The sequence below is a fragment of the Lemur catta genome, chromosome 9 (assembly GCF_020740605.2).
Source record: "Lemur catta isolate mLemCat1 chromosome 9, mLemCat1.pri, whole genome shotgun sequence".
In the NCBI taxonomy this organism is placed as follows: domain Eukaryota; kingdom Metazoa; phylum Chordata; class Mammalia; order Primates; family Lemuridae; genus Lemur; species Lemur catta.
In genome coordinates this window covers 95,949,064-95,968,054 of record NC_059136.1, presented here as the reverse complement: position 1 = coordinate 95,968,054, position 18,991 = coordinate 95,949,064, and the positions used below count along the sequence as shown (strand labels likewise).

At 40.5% G+C, this 18,991-nt stretch overlaps 1 protein-coding gene and 1 pseudogene across 2 annotated transcripts in view; both read left to right on the top strand.

Annotated features, from left to right (window-relative positions):
* RGS20 (regulator of G protein signaling 20) overlaps nt 1-3,013 on the top strand; it is a 61,692-nt gene extending 58,679 nt beyond the window's left edge. For both annotated transcript variants that reach the window (XM_045561000.1, XM_045561001.1), the window contains exon 5: nt 1,998-3,013. In XM_045561000.1, coding sequence (XP_045416956.1) covers nt 1,998-2,186 — 189 coding nt within the window. In that variant the 3' untranslated portion in view covers nt 2,187-3,013. The remainder of the gene's footprint in view (nt 1-1,997) is intronic.
* Nucleotides 3,014-16,926: 13,913 nt separating this feature from the next.
* On the top strand, nt 16,927-17,466 carry LOC123644736 (annotated as a pseudogene).
* Nucleotides 17,467-18,991: the final 1,525 nt, after the last annotated feature.

Below are 18,991 nucleotides of genomic sequence, written 5' to 3'. Positions count from 1 at the left end.
GATACTCAGCTGACATGTTTGAATACTGAGTTCAGAAACTTATTTTCATTTTGGATTAATAAGAAGCAAAGAATTTTTGGCCTTTAATTTATGGCTTCTACATATTTTTATTTTGTCATAATTTTCCTTTTTTTTTTTTTTTTGGAGATGAGGTCTTGCTATGTTGGGTTTTTCTTTTTTAAGGCAATATTTTTCATCAGTGTCTTTTCAGGCATTAATACAACCAAAAAAATCTTAGCAAATTTATGAAGCAAAAATTATATAAGATGACCCTTTCCTCCCAAACTTAAACGTTTATTATTTGAAGTGTAAAAGCTTGGAAAAGTTTAAGAGCATAGCCCCGGGCTCAGCTGAGCTTTGAACCTCAGTTCTCACTGGACCCTCGCTGCACCTCTCCCTCCTGTGGACGAAGGGGACATTGCCCCTGGAGATTTGGGGAAAGGATATTCTAGACGAGGGAACGAGGACAAGAGAGTGGTTCAGAACAACTCCCCAGTGGAAGAGGGCGGAGCAGGGAATCGGTAGCAGCAGAGCAGAAACGGCCCCAGAGGCTCAGACTGTGGACTTGGTCCCGGGAGCCCCGCATACCAGTGCAGGCTACGGAGCGGGGGTGTCAGGGTGGGGTTTGCACTTTACCCCATGGCTGGACGGGGAGCAGGGCTTGGAGAGCCCGAGACCGACACCAGAAGACCAGTTAGGAGGCTGCTGCACAGATCCAGCAGGGGATGCTGAGTGACCGCCACAAGGGTCGAGGTAGAGAGGAGGGAAGAGGTGGGGTCAGCAGGACCTGGTGACTGAAAACAGAGCCAGAGGGCAAGGTAAAGATAAGCAGGCTGTGAACTGCGTGGACACAAGTGGTTTCATTTTTTCGCGAGCTATGCAAGAAGACGCCTGGAGATGCTGGGAGTCTGTTTGGCTGTATTGCTTTGAGGTACCACCTGTGGGCAGGAAAGAAGGGGGACATATGCATCTGGACAGATAGACCGCTGAAGTCAACAGTTAAACGAATGATTCAGCTAATTGTATTTTCAGTTTTATGTTCATGGCAAATGCATCAAATGGCAGTAGAACTACCATGGCCCACGGGTGGAGAGATGGCCCAGCTGAGGTTCTTTATACAGAAGAGATGTGTGAGTTCATCCTTGCAGCTTCCACCTGGACTCTCGTTTGACTGGTGTCCTACAGAAAAGTCTGAGCCCAGTAGTTTGCTTGGGTCTATGAGACAGTCTTATCTCGGACGAGCAAAACATCAGAGCAGTAATAGCTGACATCTCCTAGGGGCTTAGTGGATGCCAAGCACTGTAAGTAAATTCTCACTGAATCACCAAGATCTAGAAACTACCATCACCATCATCGTCATCCCCACTTTTGGGGAGAAGTTCACAGAGTTTATCTTGCCCAAGGCCGCACAGCTGAGCAGCGACAGAGCTGGGATTTAAACACAGCCATTGTCTGCCCTTGGGCCCCACAATTTGAACCTTCCAGGGTACTGGAGTCAGCTCCGCTTCAGCCTGTGCCCACCCCACCAGGCGGCTCGGCACCCGCTCCCAGAAACCTGCCACTGTGTTCTAGCTGGGCAGAAGCCCGGGGCCTCCAGGTTTTAGACCTCCTGTTACTAGTAAAAAGTAAGGAGTAAGTCAGCAAATGCTACCTTTTTTCTTCAAATGACATTGTGTGCTCCTTTTAAAGAAGCAAAATAATGTTAGGGTTTTCTAAATCGGTGCCATCCCCACCAGCATTTCTTGGAACTTGTGAAAAATGCAGATGTCAGGCACCCCCCAATCCCTGCGGCATCCGGTGTGGGCCCAGTGGTCTGTTTAACCCCGGAGGCCGCTGAGGCCGTTGGAGTTTTGGGATCTCAGTTCATTATGCCTTTAGCTTCTCTTTCGAGACTTTGGATGTTTGGATGGTCTTGTTCAGTTTGGGATTTTTAAAATACAAAACAAGCTATGGAAGTTCGGGATGGATTTACAAATTGCATTTGTTTCCACTGGCAGGTCAGCCTGGACTCCCGCGTGCGGGAAGTCATCAACAGGAACATGGTGGAGCCGTCGCAGCACATATTCGATGACGCGCAGCTTCAGATTTACACGCTGATGCACAGAGACTCGTACCCCCGCTTCATGAACTCTGCCCTCTACAAGGACTTGCTTCGGTCCTTGTCCGAGAAATCAGCTGAAGCGTAGGGTTTTTCACATATATTTATTATTAATAAAATAACAAAAGAATTCATGGACTACATCTAGCACAGGGAGTTTAGAGGTAGTAATGTCTTCTGCTGGAGTAATACTGGGGCCATTTTAATATCAGATGCTTCCTTCAACAGACAGCTACATATTCAGATTGTAAACTGCGGCCACCTTTAGTAATACTTTGGGGGGGAAAGGGATACGGCTGTTTTAGACAGATAGTGTATTTCCAACTGCAGTAACAGTAGCCTGCTGTCCATGGCAAAGGACACACTAGAAGACTCCACACTGCCTGGAGCACGTACATCCTGGGAGCGAACAGGACCTTTGTTTTGCATGAGCTCAGTGATTACTTCCCACCCCCCAAAACAAGACGTTCAGGTGTTTCTCAGCCTCCACTTCCCTCCATCAGGCTTGGTTTGAATACTTATTAGTGCCATTACAGGACTCAAATTCACATTTTATAAAGATGTGACCACTACTTGTACAAATGGAATTCCACTTTATCTTAGAGTATGTATGTATATAGACACATGCATGTGTGTGTGGATCTCTACATGGTTAATGTAAAGCACTGTGTTCTCAAGTGGATAAGTCTCAAAGGTTTGGTAAGACAAACAGTGCTCAGAAAATTTCTTTTGCTGAAAAGAGTTACCATTATTTTATTATCAGAATTCATCACCCTAAAAGAATGAACTTTTAAGTTCACAACTTGGTCGTGTTCACAACAAAACTTCCAAATAAGCATATTTCCATTTTTATTATTGAAAGAAATATGGGCATTTTCACTCTTAAAAAAATAAAGCACAAGAGTTTTACCTCAATCTTTATTTTTTAATATGTAAATATTTAGGAAATGGAAGATTAAGTGGGGATTCATGAAGCACAGCAATTAGCTCCCAGACTAGGATTCTGTCTTTAGATGCCACTATTTTCATAATAGGTAAATGGAATAATTTCACAGCTTACAGGTAAAAATACTGGTAGACCTAAACCATCCTGAAGAAACGCATCTCTACAAGGAACGGAAAAGACAGTGGAAATCCGGAACGATTTTAGTGGACTGCAAGTTACTTTGCAGGAGGCCAGCGCCAAGCTCCCGCCCTCACGTGGCGCGGCTGTCCTCTCCATCATCTCTTACCTGGCCCCCAACGGCCTGCAAACCAACTTACCTCCTTCTTTATTAATGAAAATGTGTCCCTCGCCCCCCGCGTCAACTTCCCGTGTAACCTGTAAATATCCATAGATCAGCATGTATTCTCGCCTCCTTCAGTTCAGTCCCGGAGAAAGATGTGTCCTTTCCTCCCTTTCAGGGTATCAATCCCGGACCAGTGCTATTGAATTCTTATCTTCCAATCTCACTTTTCACTAAACAAAGAGGATTAATTGCAATGAAGCCATAAGCCCTGTCTCCTAGTAGCTTGCAGTCCAGTAAGGCAGACAGACATGCCGGCGGCAACGCTACGCGGCGTAGCACGTGCTACAGCGAGGGAAGAACAGAGCTATGGGGGTCCTGCAGGGTTACGGGCAGATTGTGGCAGAGGTGGCACCAAAGCCAAAACTACAGAACAAGAATGTATGCGTAGGGGCGGGGAGGGCCCTGGGAGGGGAGCCATTCCTAACTGCAGCACGCCAAACAGTCCGATTGTGACACGCCGAGTGTGGGGTACGTAAGACACACACAGAAACGGAAGGGTGAGAAACCAGGCGGCGGGAGGGACCCAGGCGGGTGAGTCGAGGCCGGAGGGCTGGTTTGGGATTTTTCAGCACAGACGAATGCGATTCCCTGGAGAGTTACAGCACGGAAAAAGAGCTGAGGACAAATTCTCACAAGGATGGACAGAGAAACAGGACTCCCAGAGGAGCTTTAGAAGGACTCGCCTCCCGAACGCTGGTAGGAGAAGGTCGGGAGCGCGGGCCGCGGCAGCGGGTGACCAGGCGCTTCGGGGCGGCGGCCCCCAGCGACCAAACACGCCTGCCCGGGTTTCCCCTCCCTCGCCCCGGCTTCCCCGGGCTCCTCCCCACGCGGCTGGCTCGGATTTCCCGGCTGAAAACAAACCACGCTTTGGGCTTCAGCTCGTGTTTCCCACCAGTCTGCGCGCTCCGCGGTTCTCTCGCGCCTTCTCGCGGTTTCCAACGCCTACCAGTCAGGACCGTAAAGCAGTCTAGCCGTAAAGCAGCGTGGCCGTAAAGAAGCGTAGCCACCGGGAAGAACAGCATGGAAGTGCCTCGAAAAACTAAAAGTCGAACTCCCGTAGGATCCAGCAGCAGAGAAAGGAAATAACACGTGAGAGGCGCCCGCGCTCCCGCGTTTCCCGCAGCGCGGTCCCCGACAGCCACGGCGGGAGCCGGCCGGAGTGTCCGTCGCAGACGACCGGTAAAGACAATGTGGTTCACACACACAGTGGAATGTTATTCAGCCGTAAAAAGAATGAAATCCTGTCATTCTCAACAAGGTGGATGGACCTGGAGAACATGATGTTGAGTGAAATAAGCCAGGCACAGAAAGACATCTCACAGGTCCTCACGCCCGTGCGGGAGCTAAACACTAAAGCAGCCGATCCCGCGGGCGGCAGGTGCAGCAGGTGCAGCAGGGAGCAGGGAGGCGTGGAGATGCCAGTGGGTACAAAGATACACTTAGAATGGGCAAGATCTAATATCGGGTAGCACAACGGGGTAACTCTAGTTACCAATAAGTTATTGTATATTTTATAATAACTAAAATAGTGGAATTGGAATGTTCCTAACAAATAGAAGTAAGTGCTTGAGGTGATGGATACTCCATTACCCTGATTTGATTATTATACATTGTCTATATCAAAACATTCCACATGTACCCCACAAATATTACAACTATTTGTACCTATAATTTCTTTAAAATTAAAAAAAGACACAAACACTGTAATAAAAACATATACATTTATTTTTTTAATTAAGAAGGTTTATACAAATTTGACTTCATGAACAAATCACACATCGGTAATTACCATAAGGCTTTATTGATCCAAATGTATTTGCCGCCCAAAATAAGTCATTGTGTAAATTAAAAAATAAAAGTAAATAAAATACCTACCAATATATTGATGGTTACCAAATTGGGATGTAGTCTGGACTTTCTCCTGAACTTGAGAACCGGCTGCCAGCTCCAGGGGTTATCCCGCAGGTGAGTGAAACTCCACATCCTGATTCTGACTCATCACCCACTGCGCCCCTGGCCCTGCCTGCTTCCTGTGACCCAGCCCGTCACCTGAGCTCTTACCTGGGTGCTAGCTTCCACCCTGCCCTCTTTCTCCTCTCAAACATAATCACCCAGCCTTGCCAGGGTTGCCTCCTAAATATTTCCCCTGCGTCTCTTCTCTTTCCTTCTTCTGGCCCCATCATCACACATGTGTCACTGCCCAAAGAGCCTCCTGCTTCCAGCCTCAGCCCGTTCAAGCCATCCTACAAAATGCCACTGGGCGAGCTTTCTCACACACAAATCTGCTCGTCACATTGCTCCACTCCTTAACATCTTTCAGTAGTTCCCAACTGCCTGGAATACAAATACCAAGTTCTTGGCCCTGCATATAAACAAGGGCCTCTGTTGTCAGGCTACTGGCTCCCTTGCCAGCCCTGCTTATGATTTATTATTTTTTATAGAAGCTTTTAAAAATAAATGTATTTCAATGTTGTGACATGATAACCCAATGCTATATATCAAGGTAGCCAAACTGAAGATTCCTGGTATTTTTATATAAACACTATGAATGACAGTACACTTGCATTCAACTTCACAAGAAATTATCTTCAGGTCCATGAAGATTCTTTGACAGCTGTAACACCTTTCAAACAGCAAAGATGTACGTATATTGAACGAGTAGACAAGGAAAGTCTAATAATTGGCTGCACTCTAAAACCATACTGAAGAGAAGGGAATACAATGGCAGTATGGAGAAATGGAGCCATAAAGAGAAACACAAATTGGAAGCCTGAAGCAGTGAGATGGAAAGAAGCCATGGATGTAGAGTCCTGGAGCTGTCTGTGTGCTGCACCTCCTCATACGCACGATGCTGCCAACTGACTACAACCGGAACTCCTCATGTGTACAAATGGTGGTGGTGGGTAGTTGCACTATCGCTGTGGGTCAGAGCAGTAGTTGGCTGGAGTACTGGCATCGAGTGGAGGCTCCCTGAGATCGTATACTACTGCCTTCTACAATCCCACAGGTGACGCTTTCCAAAGCTGATGCTACCTTGGAAGGGTTAAAAAAATAAATAAATAAATAACCCAAGGATATTTAAAACAAACAGTGGAAACCCGAAGCTCTGACCCTCTATCACTGTATTATAGTCCACCCCACCATGAGAAATGTTTCACTTGGTTACAACTAATAGACTGTCCTATCACATGGATGACACCCTATATTTTTGATGTAGGATTTTTCTTTACAGAAATCAGGTTGAGAACAAGATTCTTTTCTACCAGGCTGGGCGTGGCAGCTCATGCCTGTAATCCTAGCACTCTGGGAGGCTGAGGCGGGAGGATCGCTTGAGCTCAGGAGTTCGAGATCAGCCTGAGCAAGAGCGAGACCCCGTCTCTACTAAAAATAGTAAAAATTAGCCGGGCATGGTGGCACATGCCTGTAGTCCCAGCTACTTGGGAGGCTGAGGCAGGAGGATCACTTGAGCCCAGGAGTTTGAGGTTGCTGTGAGCTAGGCTGACGCCACAGCACTCTAGCCCGGTTGACAGAGTGAGACTCTGTCTCAAAAACAAAACAAAAAAAACAAGATTCTTTTCCTCCAAAGGCAAGTAAAATCTGGTTAAATGCTAGTTATGTAAACCTCTTTCAGTTATGAACTGTAGAGGAGGACTTGACTTGAATGGGATTTTCTAATGGAAGACATTTCTTTATTTCTCAACCTCAGGGATAATTAGAGTGCGAAGAATCTCATGTCCAGAATTTTATCCGCTGATTGTCAGTATGGTAATTGGCCTTAGGACACTACTTCTATTAGGACCCTTGACACTATTTTTAAACTCCAAATGCTGCAGATGAAAGTAAATACCACAAATTAACAATAAAATCATTTATGTGCTGGGTTGTTGGATTCTGAGTAAGCACTGACAGGATGTTCCTGGATATTCACCAAGTGTCTAACTAATGGCTACTCCTTTGTGTCTGTGAGTAGCTCAGGTTTAAATTATGTATATTTAAATGAATTAGAAAAAACTGTAAACCACCACATTATTTAAAATATACCAAGCAAACTGTCAAACACTTTCTGCTAACCTGGGTTTTAGAGGTAGGACTCTATTTTAGTGAACGCCTCCCTGCTAGCGCCTTAGTGTTTTGTCTCAGATCTCATTTTGAAATTTGAACTAAGTCAACATTTCATAAAGTTCATATATTCCTTTCTTTTTTTCTGTCACATCTCTTGAAACAAGTGTTCTGCCCCCTAAAGAACTGAGAGAATCTGTAAAGGCTTCCCTCTCTGGAAACATAACAGTCAAAAGCATAAATTACGTTAAGTGGCTTCACTGTCCTCAGGCCAATGCTTAAAACCTGAGGTTCATTTTCCCTACTAACAGGGTGTGCTTAAGTTGATAAAATGAACCAAAATCAGCTCATGGAGGTTAAAAATGTAGTTTACCTAAAGGTATGTATCTTCACACAGAGCAATAGTAAACAATCCAATCTAAAAGTTTAAATAAATGTAAATAACTTTGAAACAATATATATACATGAAGTTGAAGTCAGTGCCTTGGCTGAGTGGTACACTACATCCACTATTTTACATAGGACATTCATTCTTAAGGCAGGAAAACTGAATGACATGCAATGACTTGGTTCTTACGCCCAAGAGTCGAAGTGAGAGTAGACCAGAGCAGGTAGATCCTGGCTAAGGAGGATTTATCTGTGGTGACACTTTCATTCTTCGAGTATGTTATGTAGGAAACATACATTTGAAAGAACATAAAAAGATGAATTTTAAGACACACACATATGATTTTTCCACAAGATGTCAGTAAGATTAAGTGTTCTATGGAGGTGAAACGACTGCCGTAACAAACTCACTCCGACACATTCTTTCTGATGTGGTACATAAAGAGTATGAAATATCAAAGCATTACGTTTTGGGGTATGTTACTTTAGACTCTGGTTTTCAAGGTCTAGTATAAAAAAGCAGCCTGAATAGTTAAAAGCACTTGAATGTCAACTCATACTGCTGCTCAGAAGGCTACCACTTAGGATACTGCTACACCATCAACAAAGTCCTGTGTGGGGAGAAATCAATGTGTATTAAAATAAAAATGAAGCCCCTCCCCGAACGCACCTGCAAAAACACTTGTCAGTTACTAACAAGAATATCTTTAACCAAAAACATCTGAATTATAGGACGAGAGGCAGCAAAGCCAGAAAGACAGAAGAGTACACCACCCTGCCTACATGGATGGATATTTGGGGTAAAACTAATAGTTCCCCAGGCTACTCGGGGTGGGAGGGAGCGTGCGCAAAACTGAACCCAGGCCCAGCCCCCGGCTGCGTGTGCTCCTTCTGCTCAGGCCAGTCTGATTCTCTGCATCGGTGCCAACAACACTGACCAAACACACACAAATCTGAAAGACAATTCTTAAGCAAGTGATGATGACAGCTAACTATCTACTTTTTGGATGCCTATGATTTATGACATAGCTCTGGCAATTGTCAGATGTGTACAAAGATTACCCAATTTTTGAAGACATGAAGGTTTTCTTCTTTCACAGTGGCAAGAGTCCACGCAAGATTTGGAAACAGCAATTCAAAATACTGGAAACATGACAGAGCTTGTATAAAACAGACGTAAATCCAAATCTACAAGTGGGTAAAAAAAACAGAGGACAGCTTCACACAAAGTTCTCCCTCCTGCGCCAAGTGATGTTTTTAAATTACAAATATAATCCTGAGCTGAAAGACTGGGATTTGGGAGAGCCATCTTTGCATACAAAATCTCCAAAGGACGCTTACTTACTCTGTTTACTTTTCTCCAGTGACACTGAACTGCCAGAGGCAGTTCTGAAAGTGCGACTGGGGAGACCCTGACAGCTCTGCCGGAGCCCCTGGCAGGAGTGAGCCCCGCCTTCGGGAGGCGACTCTGCAGCAAGGGGCACAGGAGCTGCAGTGGGCAAGTCGGCTGACGCAGCGAGGGTCTCTGTCCCACACAGAGTCTCTGAGAAAGCTGAAGAAAAGTGACTGCAGTTTTTATGCGAAATGATAGGCATTGCCTTTGTATTCTTTTCCCAGTTCTCCTACATGTTTTTCCTACATCATCTTCTAGCAAGTCCGTGCTCCCTAAAACAACAGCTTCTTTAAATTTAAATGTTTCTCCTTAGTTCAGAAGCATTTCCTGGGGAAATTTCAAATATTCCAGAAAAGGGGTAAGGACGGCCACCATAAGCAGATTCTCTGCCATATACTGCAGTTGCACTGGATGAGGTGTGTTGTACGTGCAGTGCCTGTCGTACCTCACTACCTGGTCAGCCCCACCCTCCTCCCGCTTTGTCCTGTAGCCGCTGGGTTTCTGGGAGGGCCAGAGCCTGCTCCAACTCCCAGGGGCACTAAGCCTACAGCTGGCCCGTCCGGCCCCCCGCTGCCAGGAACAAGTATCAGGCAACTCCAGTGTGCCCCTGGGGCAGGCCTGCCTACGTTTTAGACTATAGGGGTGGGGAACCTGCAGCCCTAAGGCCACAAAATCCAAATTTTACAGAACAAAACCTTTTACAATACATTTTTGTTCATCTTTTATATTTTTATTTTATTTTTAAAATGAACATATTTAAAATACCAAAGAATGAAATAAATTTCAATGAAATAACCCTCCTAGATTGACCAGCACAATTAGAATATCAGCAGCCAAAAGGGCTAAATTGATGGCTGCTACCCTCGTGATTTGGTTCTAACTTCCCCCACCAGACTGTTGCCACTACCACACAAGACTGGTTGGCAAGAGTTTATGGGGGTCAAGTATGCCAGTCTGTTACCAGCACTTGACAACAGTGCACTGTGCTTCTGTTTGATGTGGAATTTGTGAATAGTTGCATAGCTTGACAGAATTTTTTAACTGTCTGCTTAACAGCCCATCATGTCAAAGACCAAGAGAATGCTGAAGGAAGAAAGCAGATTTTTTCATGAGGATTGGGAATTGCAGTATTACCTTGTTTCTGCTAAAGATAAGATGATTTGCTTGCTTTGTGATACTGCAGTATCAACATTAAAGAAATTCAATGCTCATCAGCATTTCAATACTCCTAAGGACCACAAATATTTTAAATTGGAGAGGCACAAAAGGTTGTATTGCAGAAATTAAAAGAAGAAAAGCAAAAGTAAAGACAATTCTTTTGAGCAGAAATAAGGCCTGGAAATAATGGGAAAAACAGGAAGCCATCCAATGACATACAAATTGTGAAAGAATACATTGTCTACATTGTAGGATGCTTAGACTCTGATAACGTTTCAAAGTACAAACAACTGCCTCTTTCAAGGAGAACCATAACTAATCAGCAGCATGAATTAGCCTTCAACTTAACAGAACAACTTCATGCGATACTTCAAAAGGAAAAGATATATTATTCAATCACTTTGGAGGAAACAACTGACACTACTTACTTGGCATAGGTTTATACTTCATTCTGATCATAACAAAAGATTTTCTTTGCTTTGAAGAGTAATTCACTTTGGGGACTCTTGCAAACAGAACATGGGGAATAGGTATCTTCAACAGCTTTCAAGATAAATGTTGTGCAGTTGGATTGAATTTGGTAAATTTACTGAGTGTATGTACAGGTGGTGAACCTTCCATGACAGGAAAACATGAAGGGTTTATTATACAGATAAAAAAAGTATTAACAGATACAGACGTTCTCATTTTTTTTCATTGTATCTTGCATCAACAAAATCTCTGTGCTAAAGCTACTATTTTAAATGATACTTTGCAACAAGTTATAAGTATTGTTAACTATATTCATGCAAATGCAACATGGCATCATCAGTTTCCTAACATGCTAAAGTTAAACCATGAGGTATTCAGTATGGATCTACCATATCATTCCAAAGTGCAGTGCATTGGCTATTGCAGGGACAGGTGTTAGCCAAAATTCTATCTCTATGAGAACAGATGGTTAAATTTTATGAAGAACAGAATCAGCAATGTAAATTATTGAAAGATTTCTATAGGAATGCAACATTTCTGTGTGTGATAAATCAGGTCAAATCAAAACAATTTGAATATTTCTTTGCCAGGTAAAACTAAGTCTATATATGATAAGTGGCAAAAAATCCAAGGATTCCAAAAAAAAGCTATCTTTTTTTCAAAACAGTTCCTCTTCAAAAGGAAATTTCAGATGAACATTTTCCCCAGTTAGCAAAAGTCATTGATGAGCAGGATGATATATGCAAATCACATGAAGAATACACAGCTGCTATAGACCTATTAACTGGAAAATAAAATGAAAGGTTCACTAACTTTGAGAATCACGACATCATACTCAAATGACCATTTCACCTCATCTAGCTGGTATCACCAAGACACCTAAAGAACTACAGATGGAATTGATTGAGCTCTCAGTAGATGACATTTTCAAGTCATTGATGCTAAGAAAGATCCAATTAAAATATGGAAAAATGCAGTAGAATGCCTGCACCTTCGGCAACATGCCCCCAAAATGGCTTCTTTCAACCACTTAATTGCTGCGGATCTACATTCTCCTCCCTAACCCAAATCAAGATGCCCTTAAGGTCACAAATGACTGACACCCGTCTAGAGGATCAACTGAAACTGCGGACCTCCATGCTGCAACCAAATATTCAAATGCTTTCCAACAAAAAGCAGACACGACAAAGTCATTAAAAGATTAACTTTAAAATTAACAAATAGTTTTCATTTTTTGAGATAATTATGTACACAGTAGACCTTTACAAAATACTGTATATTTTAAAGTATATCTAATTGAAGTTTCTTGAATGTGACCTTATTTGATTACAGCTATATTAATGCAGCCTTCCAACATGAAAAAATTCCCCACCCCTGCTCTAAAACAAGTATTTATAGAAAAGGCACATATGCCACACATGACTGCTCATGAAATGCTGGTTTCTGCTGCCCCTTACCTCTCTCTCTAAAATGCCAAATGTCACCCAGCTAATTCTTATCATTCCTTCTATACCTCACTATTACGTCCTCCAAGAAGCCTATCTGACCTCCTACGTCACATCCAACATGTTGTGTTGGAAGCCATAATATTTATTATCTGAGTTATTACAAATTATGCTTAAATTGTTTATATATCTGTCCTTTCTACTAGACTGTAAGCTCCAAGAGCATTTAAAATACATTGTATCCATCATTTGATATGTAATATCCAGCTTAGAGCAACATTTGTAGAACTATAGAATTTACTATAACTATAAAAATTTTATTTCCAAATTGTTGCACACTGTGTCACTAGTCAGAAAGATACCATCACTGCCTGTGTGACTACGGAACTCACAACTGCTACGTGACAACTCAGTGGGTATATCCATGGCGCTGTCTCTGTATAGGAATGAATCCTGAAGCCACCACAAACTAGCCCAAAAATTCAATGTAACTGGCAAGGTTTTGGATTTTAAGTAAAATTTGAAAAGCTGATTTTTGTTGAGATGGTTGGCTCTCCATTTGGGAAAATGTATATACAAACATACATTCCAAATGGTTTAAAGATCTAAAAAGTTTTATAAAATAAGAACACTTATAATATTGGAAGAGAAGATAGGCAATATTTTTATAACCTCAGATAAAAAGGTTTTCCTAAGCAAAATATAAAATTCCAAAATGATTAAAGAAAATACTGAAAATTCAATTTTATAAAAAATTTTTAAAATTCTGTACCATGAAAAGCATTAAAACATAAACTTCAGGCTATAAAACAAACTAAATATTACTATGCAGAATATATTAGCAGTGCCTAGAAATTATGAGAGAAATGACTAGATAAAAAAGGAAAGGCACAATTAAAAAGATAATTAACAGAAGAAATCAACTGGTTAACAAACAGGAAAGATGAACAGAACAAATACAAAAAGATAATCATGTGAACACAAATAAAAACAACAAGATCAGAGTGGTAACTATTTCCCCCTAGATTTGCAAAAATGAAAAGGATTGATAATATCCAGTATTAGCACAGGTGTCAGGAAATGGACACTTCACACCTGTTGATAGATGGGTAAACTGTACAACTTTTTGAAAAGTAATCTGGCAGTATCTGTCATTTTGAATGTACCTATCCACTAGCTGAGCAGTTACATTTGAAAGAATTATCCTACCAAAACATCAGTTGTAACAAAAACTACCCACTGGAGAACGTTTAAAGGGAATGGCATATACCCATGGATTACTCTACGGTTAAAATGAACCTGATACCTCTATATGAGCTTGCAGGTAAGAGTTCTAAGATAAACTGTTAAATGTGAAGAGCAAGTTGTATGATATGCATACTGTGTCCTGTTTATAATGTTAATAATAGCCATTCCAAATACTCCCCTAATTAAGTCAAACTTGATTAGCCTAAGAATGAAGTCTGAATTTAAAAATAATTATCTACTTAAACATAAAAAGTTTTTAATGGGAGAAGATTAACTACCATTTGGTCTTATGGACATTTTCTCTCTCTTTCTCTCTCTCTCTCTCTCTCTCTCTCTCTCTCTCTCACACACACACACACACACACACACACACACACACACACACACAGTACGATTGCCACTTTAAAGGAGGAAAAAAGGATGGACATTTATGTAAGCGCCATGGTAACCACAAAGAAATTACCTATAAAAGACACACAAAAGAAAAAGAATCAAAGCATGTCACTATAAAAAAAATCAATAAAACACAAAGACAGCAAAACAAGAAAAGAGAGACAAAAGAACTACAAGACAGAAAATGAACAAAATAATATTAAGTTCTACCTTATTACTAATTCCTTTAAATGTAAATTGATTAAACTCCCCAATCAAAAGACATAAAGTGGCTGAATAGACTAAAGAAAAAATCCCACTATATGCCATCCATAAGAGACTCATTTTAGATTTAAGGACACACATGGGCTGAAAATGAACTGATGGAAAAAGATATTCCATGCAAATAGTGGTCACACTTACATCAGACTTTTAAGTAAAAAAATGTAACAAGAGACAAAGAAGAACATTATATAATGATAAAAGGGCCAATTTACGAGGAAGACATAACACTTATAAATACATACACACCCAATATCAGAGCACCTAAATATATTAACACTGACAGACTCAGGGTAGAAATAGAAAGCAATCCAATAACAGGAGACTTTAATACTTTACTTTCAATAATGCATAGACCATCCGCACAAAAAATCAGTAAGGAAACAGAGGATTTGAACAACTCTACAGACTAATGGGTGTAACAGACATATGCAGAATATTCCACCCGACAGCAGCAAGAATCCATATTCTCACATGCATACAGAACATTCTCCAGAATAGGTCACATATGAAGTAACAAAACAAGTCTTAAATTTAAGAAGATTGAAATCATACCAAATGTCTTTTCCAAGGACTGAAATTAGAATCAGTAAGAGAATAAAAAATGAAAAATTTAAAAATATGTGGAAATTAACACTCCTGAATAACCAATCGGTCAAAGAAGAAATCAAAAAGCAAACTAAAAAATATCTTGAGACAAACAAAAATACAACATGCAAAACTTATGGAATGCAGAAAAAGCAGTGCTAAAGAGGAAAGTTTATAGAGATTAAACAGCTACATTAAAAAAGAAGAAAAATCTCAAATAAGCAACTTGGTTTTACACCTCAAGGAACTAGAAAAAAAACTAATCCCAAACTTAGCAGATGGAAAGAAATAATAAAGATTGGAGCAGAAATAAAATAGAAAACAGAAAAAAATAGAAAAAAAAATCAAACTAAGAGTTGTGATTTTTTCTTAAAGATCGACAAAACTCACAACTTCTAGCTAGACTGACTAAGAAAAACAGACACAAATACAATCAGAATGATAGAGGAGACATTATCACTGATGCCGCAAAAATAAAAAAGGACCATAAGAAATTTTACAAACAATTATACACCAACAAATTGTATAACATAAAAGAAATGGATACATTCCTAGAAACATACAACCTACCAAGACTGAATCACGAGTAGAAAATCAGAACAGACCAACAGAAAGGAGATTGAATCAGAAATAAAAAGTCTTCCATCAAAGAAAAGCCCAGGTCCAGATGGCTTCACTGGTGAATTCTACCAAACACTTAAAGACATATTGCTGATCCTTTCCAAACTGTTCCAAAAAATTGAAGAGGAAGGAACACTTCCAAACTTAGGAGGCCAGAAGTACCCCAATACCAAAGCCAGAAAAGACATTACAAGAAAAGAAAACTACAGGCCAATATCCCTGGATGAATGTAGATGCACAAAACCTCAACAAAATAAGAGCAAGCCAAATTCCACAGCACATTAAAAGGACCACACACCATGACTAAGTGGGATTCATCCTAAAATGAAACATGGTTGGTTCAATGTAAGAAAATCAATGTGATAAGCCACATTAACAGAATAAAGGATAAAAATCACATATCTCAAAAAAAGCATTTGACAAAGTTCAATATCCTTTCATGATAAAAAAAAAATCTCTTAGCAAACTAGAAATAGAAAGAAATTACCTCAACATGATAAAGGCCACATATGAAAAGCCCACAGCTAACATTGTAATAGTGAAAAATTGAAAGCTTTCCTGCTAAGATCAGGAAAAAGGCAAGGACGCCCACTCTCACCTATTCTACATACTACCGCAAGTCCTCGCCAGAGCGATTAGGGAAGACAAGGAAATAAAAGGCATCCAAATCAGACAATAAGTGGTCTGCATCTCCACACCACCCACCACCCCCTGCCTTGGGGCCAGCTGTCTTCAGCAACAATCTTCAGTGAGTGAACATACCCCTTTCTGTGGTGTTCGTGGTCACACATTTATGGAGTTTCTGAAGGGCGGTGGAGATTACCGCCAGGCACAGCGTGACCTCTAGGCTGACGAGTAAACTGCAGACATTCATCATTACTCCCCCAAGAAGCCCCCATCAGAGTGATTAACCTGGACACAGAAGTGCTGAATCAAAATCCACAGAGCATCATACAACAGTTCTGATCTGGGTGGATGAACCTCAGTGCACTGTTACCCCTGTATTACTGGACTGTAAAAACTGCTGCTTCTTGCTAGGAGGTTTGTTTCATCTACCATTACTTCCAACTTCATACTCAAAGCATGGAGAATTTCAAGTGGAGTATACTGAAATAGATTTGTTTCTTTGCATCATTTCTGTATTCAATTTTTAAAAATTCTTTAATAACCCAATTGTCCTATTGTTTTTCTTTTTTTTTTTTTTTTGAGAGATAGTCTCACTGTGTTACCATGGCTAGAGTACAGTGGCGTAATCACAGCTCACTGCAACCTCAAACTCCTGGGCTCAGTCAATCCTCTTGCCTCAGCCTCCCAAGTAGCTGGAACTATAAGTGATCACCACCACACTAGGCTGATTCTTTCTATTTTTAGTAGAGATGGGGTCTTGCTCTCATTCAGGCTGGTCTCAAACTCCTGACCTCAAGTGATCCTCCCACCTCAGCCTCCCAGAGTGCTAGGATTACAGATGTCAACCACTGTGCCAGGCCCCATTCAGTGTTTTTTAACTAAATTAATATGCCTCAAATGAACCACTCAGTTCCTGTAGAAGTCGCATACAAGAATATGAGACTTCTTATTTCATACAATCCAACCAACATGACCTTAAACAAATTTATAGAGGAACTTAAGAAATATGGAGTTACTGGAGTCCAGGCAATAGAGCAGGACCCTACAATAAATAGTAAGAGTGTATGAAGCAACTTATGACACTACTCTTGTGGAGAAAGAAGGCTCCATGTTCTCAACTGGCCTTTTGATGATGGTGTACCACTATCCAACCAGATAGTTGATGACTGGTTAAGTTTTGTAAAATCAAGTTTCGTGAAGAACCTAATTGTTGTATTGCTGTTCAGTGTGTTGGAGGCGTTGGGAGAGCCCCAGTGCTCGCTGCTCTTGTATTACTTGCAAGTGGAATGATATATGAAGAGGCAATACAACTCATTAGACAGAAGAGGCATGGAGCTTTTAACAGCAACTTTAGTGTTTGGAGAAGTAGTATCCTCCTAAGATACGGCTGTGCTTCAAAGACTCCAATAGAACTGTTGCATTCAATAAAACCAAGGTGCCTAATGCTACTGTCTTGGAAGTAAAACTTGAGACAGGATTCAACTTGTAGTACATATTAGCCAACAAGTTGGTTTTGTGAATAAGTCTAATGCAGCTTCCAGAAGAGTATTGAAAAGCAGTTTTACCAGGCCACAAGCTTGACAGAATTGCACCCTGTATGTCTGGGTTATGACCTTTTTGGACACTTAACAAAAGATTTTTGCTGTTCAGCATTTAAGATGTGCTTATTATTTGTACCATTTGACCTTTCCTGAAATCATGTGGTATTGAGCGGTCTTGTTTAAATCTATTCCCATGTCAGAATCTTATCACTATATAAGGAATTTAGAAAGATTGGGTACCAAAATACCCAGCACAATACTTGTATATTTTTAGTATCATACAGAACTAAAGTCCCAGGAACTATGAACACTCTGGACCTTATGTGGTTTCTTCCTTCGGTCCTTTCAGACACTGGAAGTAGATTCTACATGGTTACTTTATGTTTACCTCTCCCACATTTACACCAGTACACATCAGGTTTGCTTAACTACTGATTTGTGTGTGAGAGGGGGGCTGTAACTAAGTCTTACGGGGATTATTTAATGTCTTTCTATAAATCTCATTTTGTGCTGTTACGAAAAACCACCATTGTACAGAAGCACATGTCTTTAAGGTCTTCAGACAAAAGAGCCTTAGAATTAATTTAATGTTTGCACTGAGGTACAACCTAACAGGGAGGCCCTGAAAAAAATGAGAGGTGGCTATTAAATATTTTTAGCAGAAGGTTGCTTTTGTCTTACACAGAACACGTAAAAATATGCTCTTTAAATTAAATATTTTTTAAAGGTAGAGATACTTTGTTATTGTAGCTAAAATAATTCTTAATCATAAAATTTCTGAAATTCTTGTAATTTTTCCCCCATATTTACCAGAGGTTGTTTACCAACTCACTTTTAAGTGTGATTTTTTTACTTCTCAATCTCTCTTGCAAAAAAAGAGGTGGGTTTCTGCTAATTAACTGAGCAGACATCTAATATTTTATATGCCTTTTAAACTGTGTAACTTAATATTTGGATACTTTAAAATTTATTTTATTATGTAATTGATAAAATGGTGACGTGTATTCATGTTAGTTCAACCATGTATTTATACTATCTGGGAATGTGTGGTTACAGTTCTGTGGGAGAAATAATTTGTCAGTGTTCACCAGCCTGTAAAACTTAGTGCAAGAGCTTAAACATCCAAATAAAATAATGAAATGCATTTATAAGAAAAAATTATCTCTGCAGATGACATGATCTTACATGTAAAAAACCCTAAAGTCTCCAAAAAAGAAAAAAAAACCATTATAACTAATAAATTCATTAAAGTTGCAGGATAAAAAATTAACTTACAAATGTCAGTTGCATTGCTATACTCTAACTATGAACTATTTGAAAAAGAAATTTTAAAAAATCCCATTTACAATAGCATCAAAAAGAATAAAATATTGCCGGTAGTCCCAGCTACTTGGGAGGCTGAGGTGAGAGGA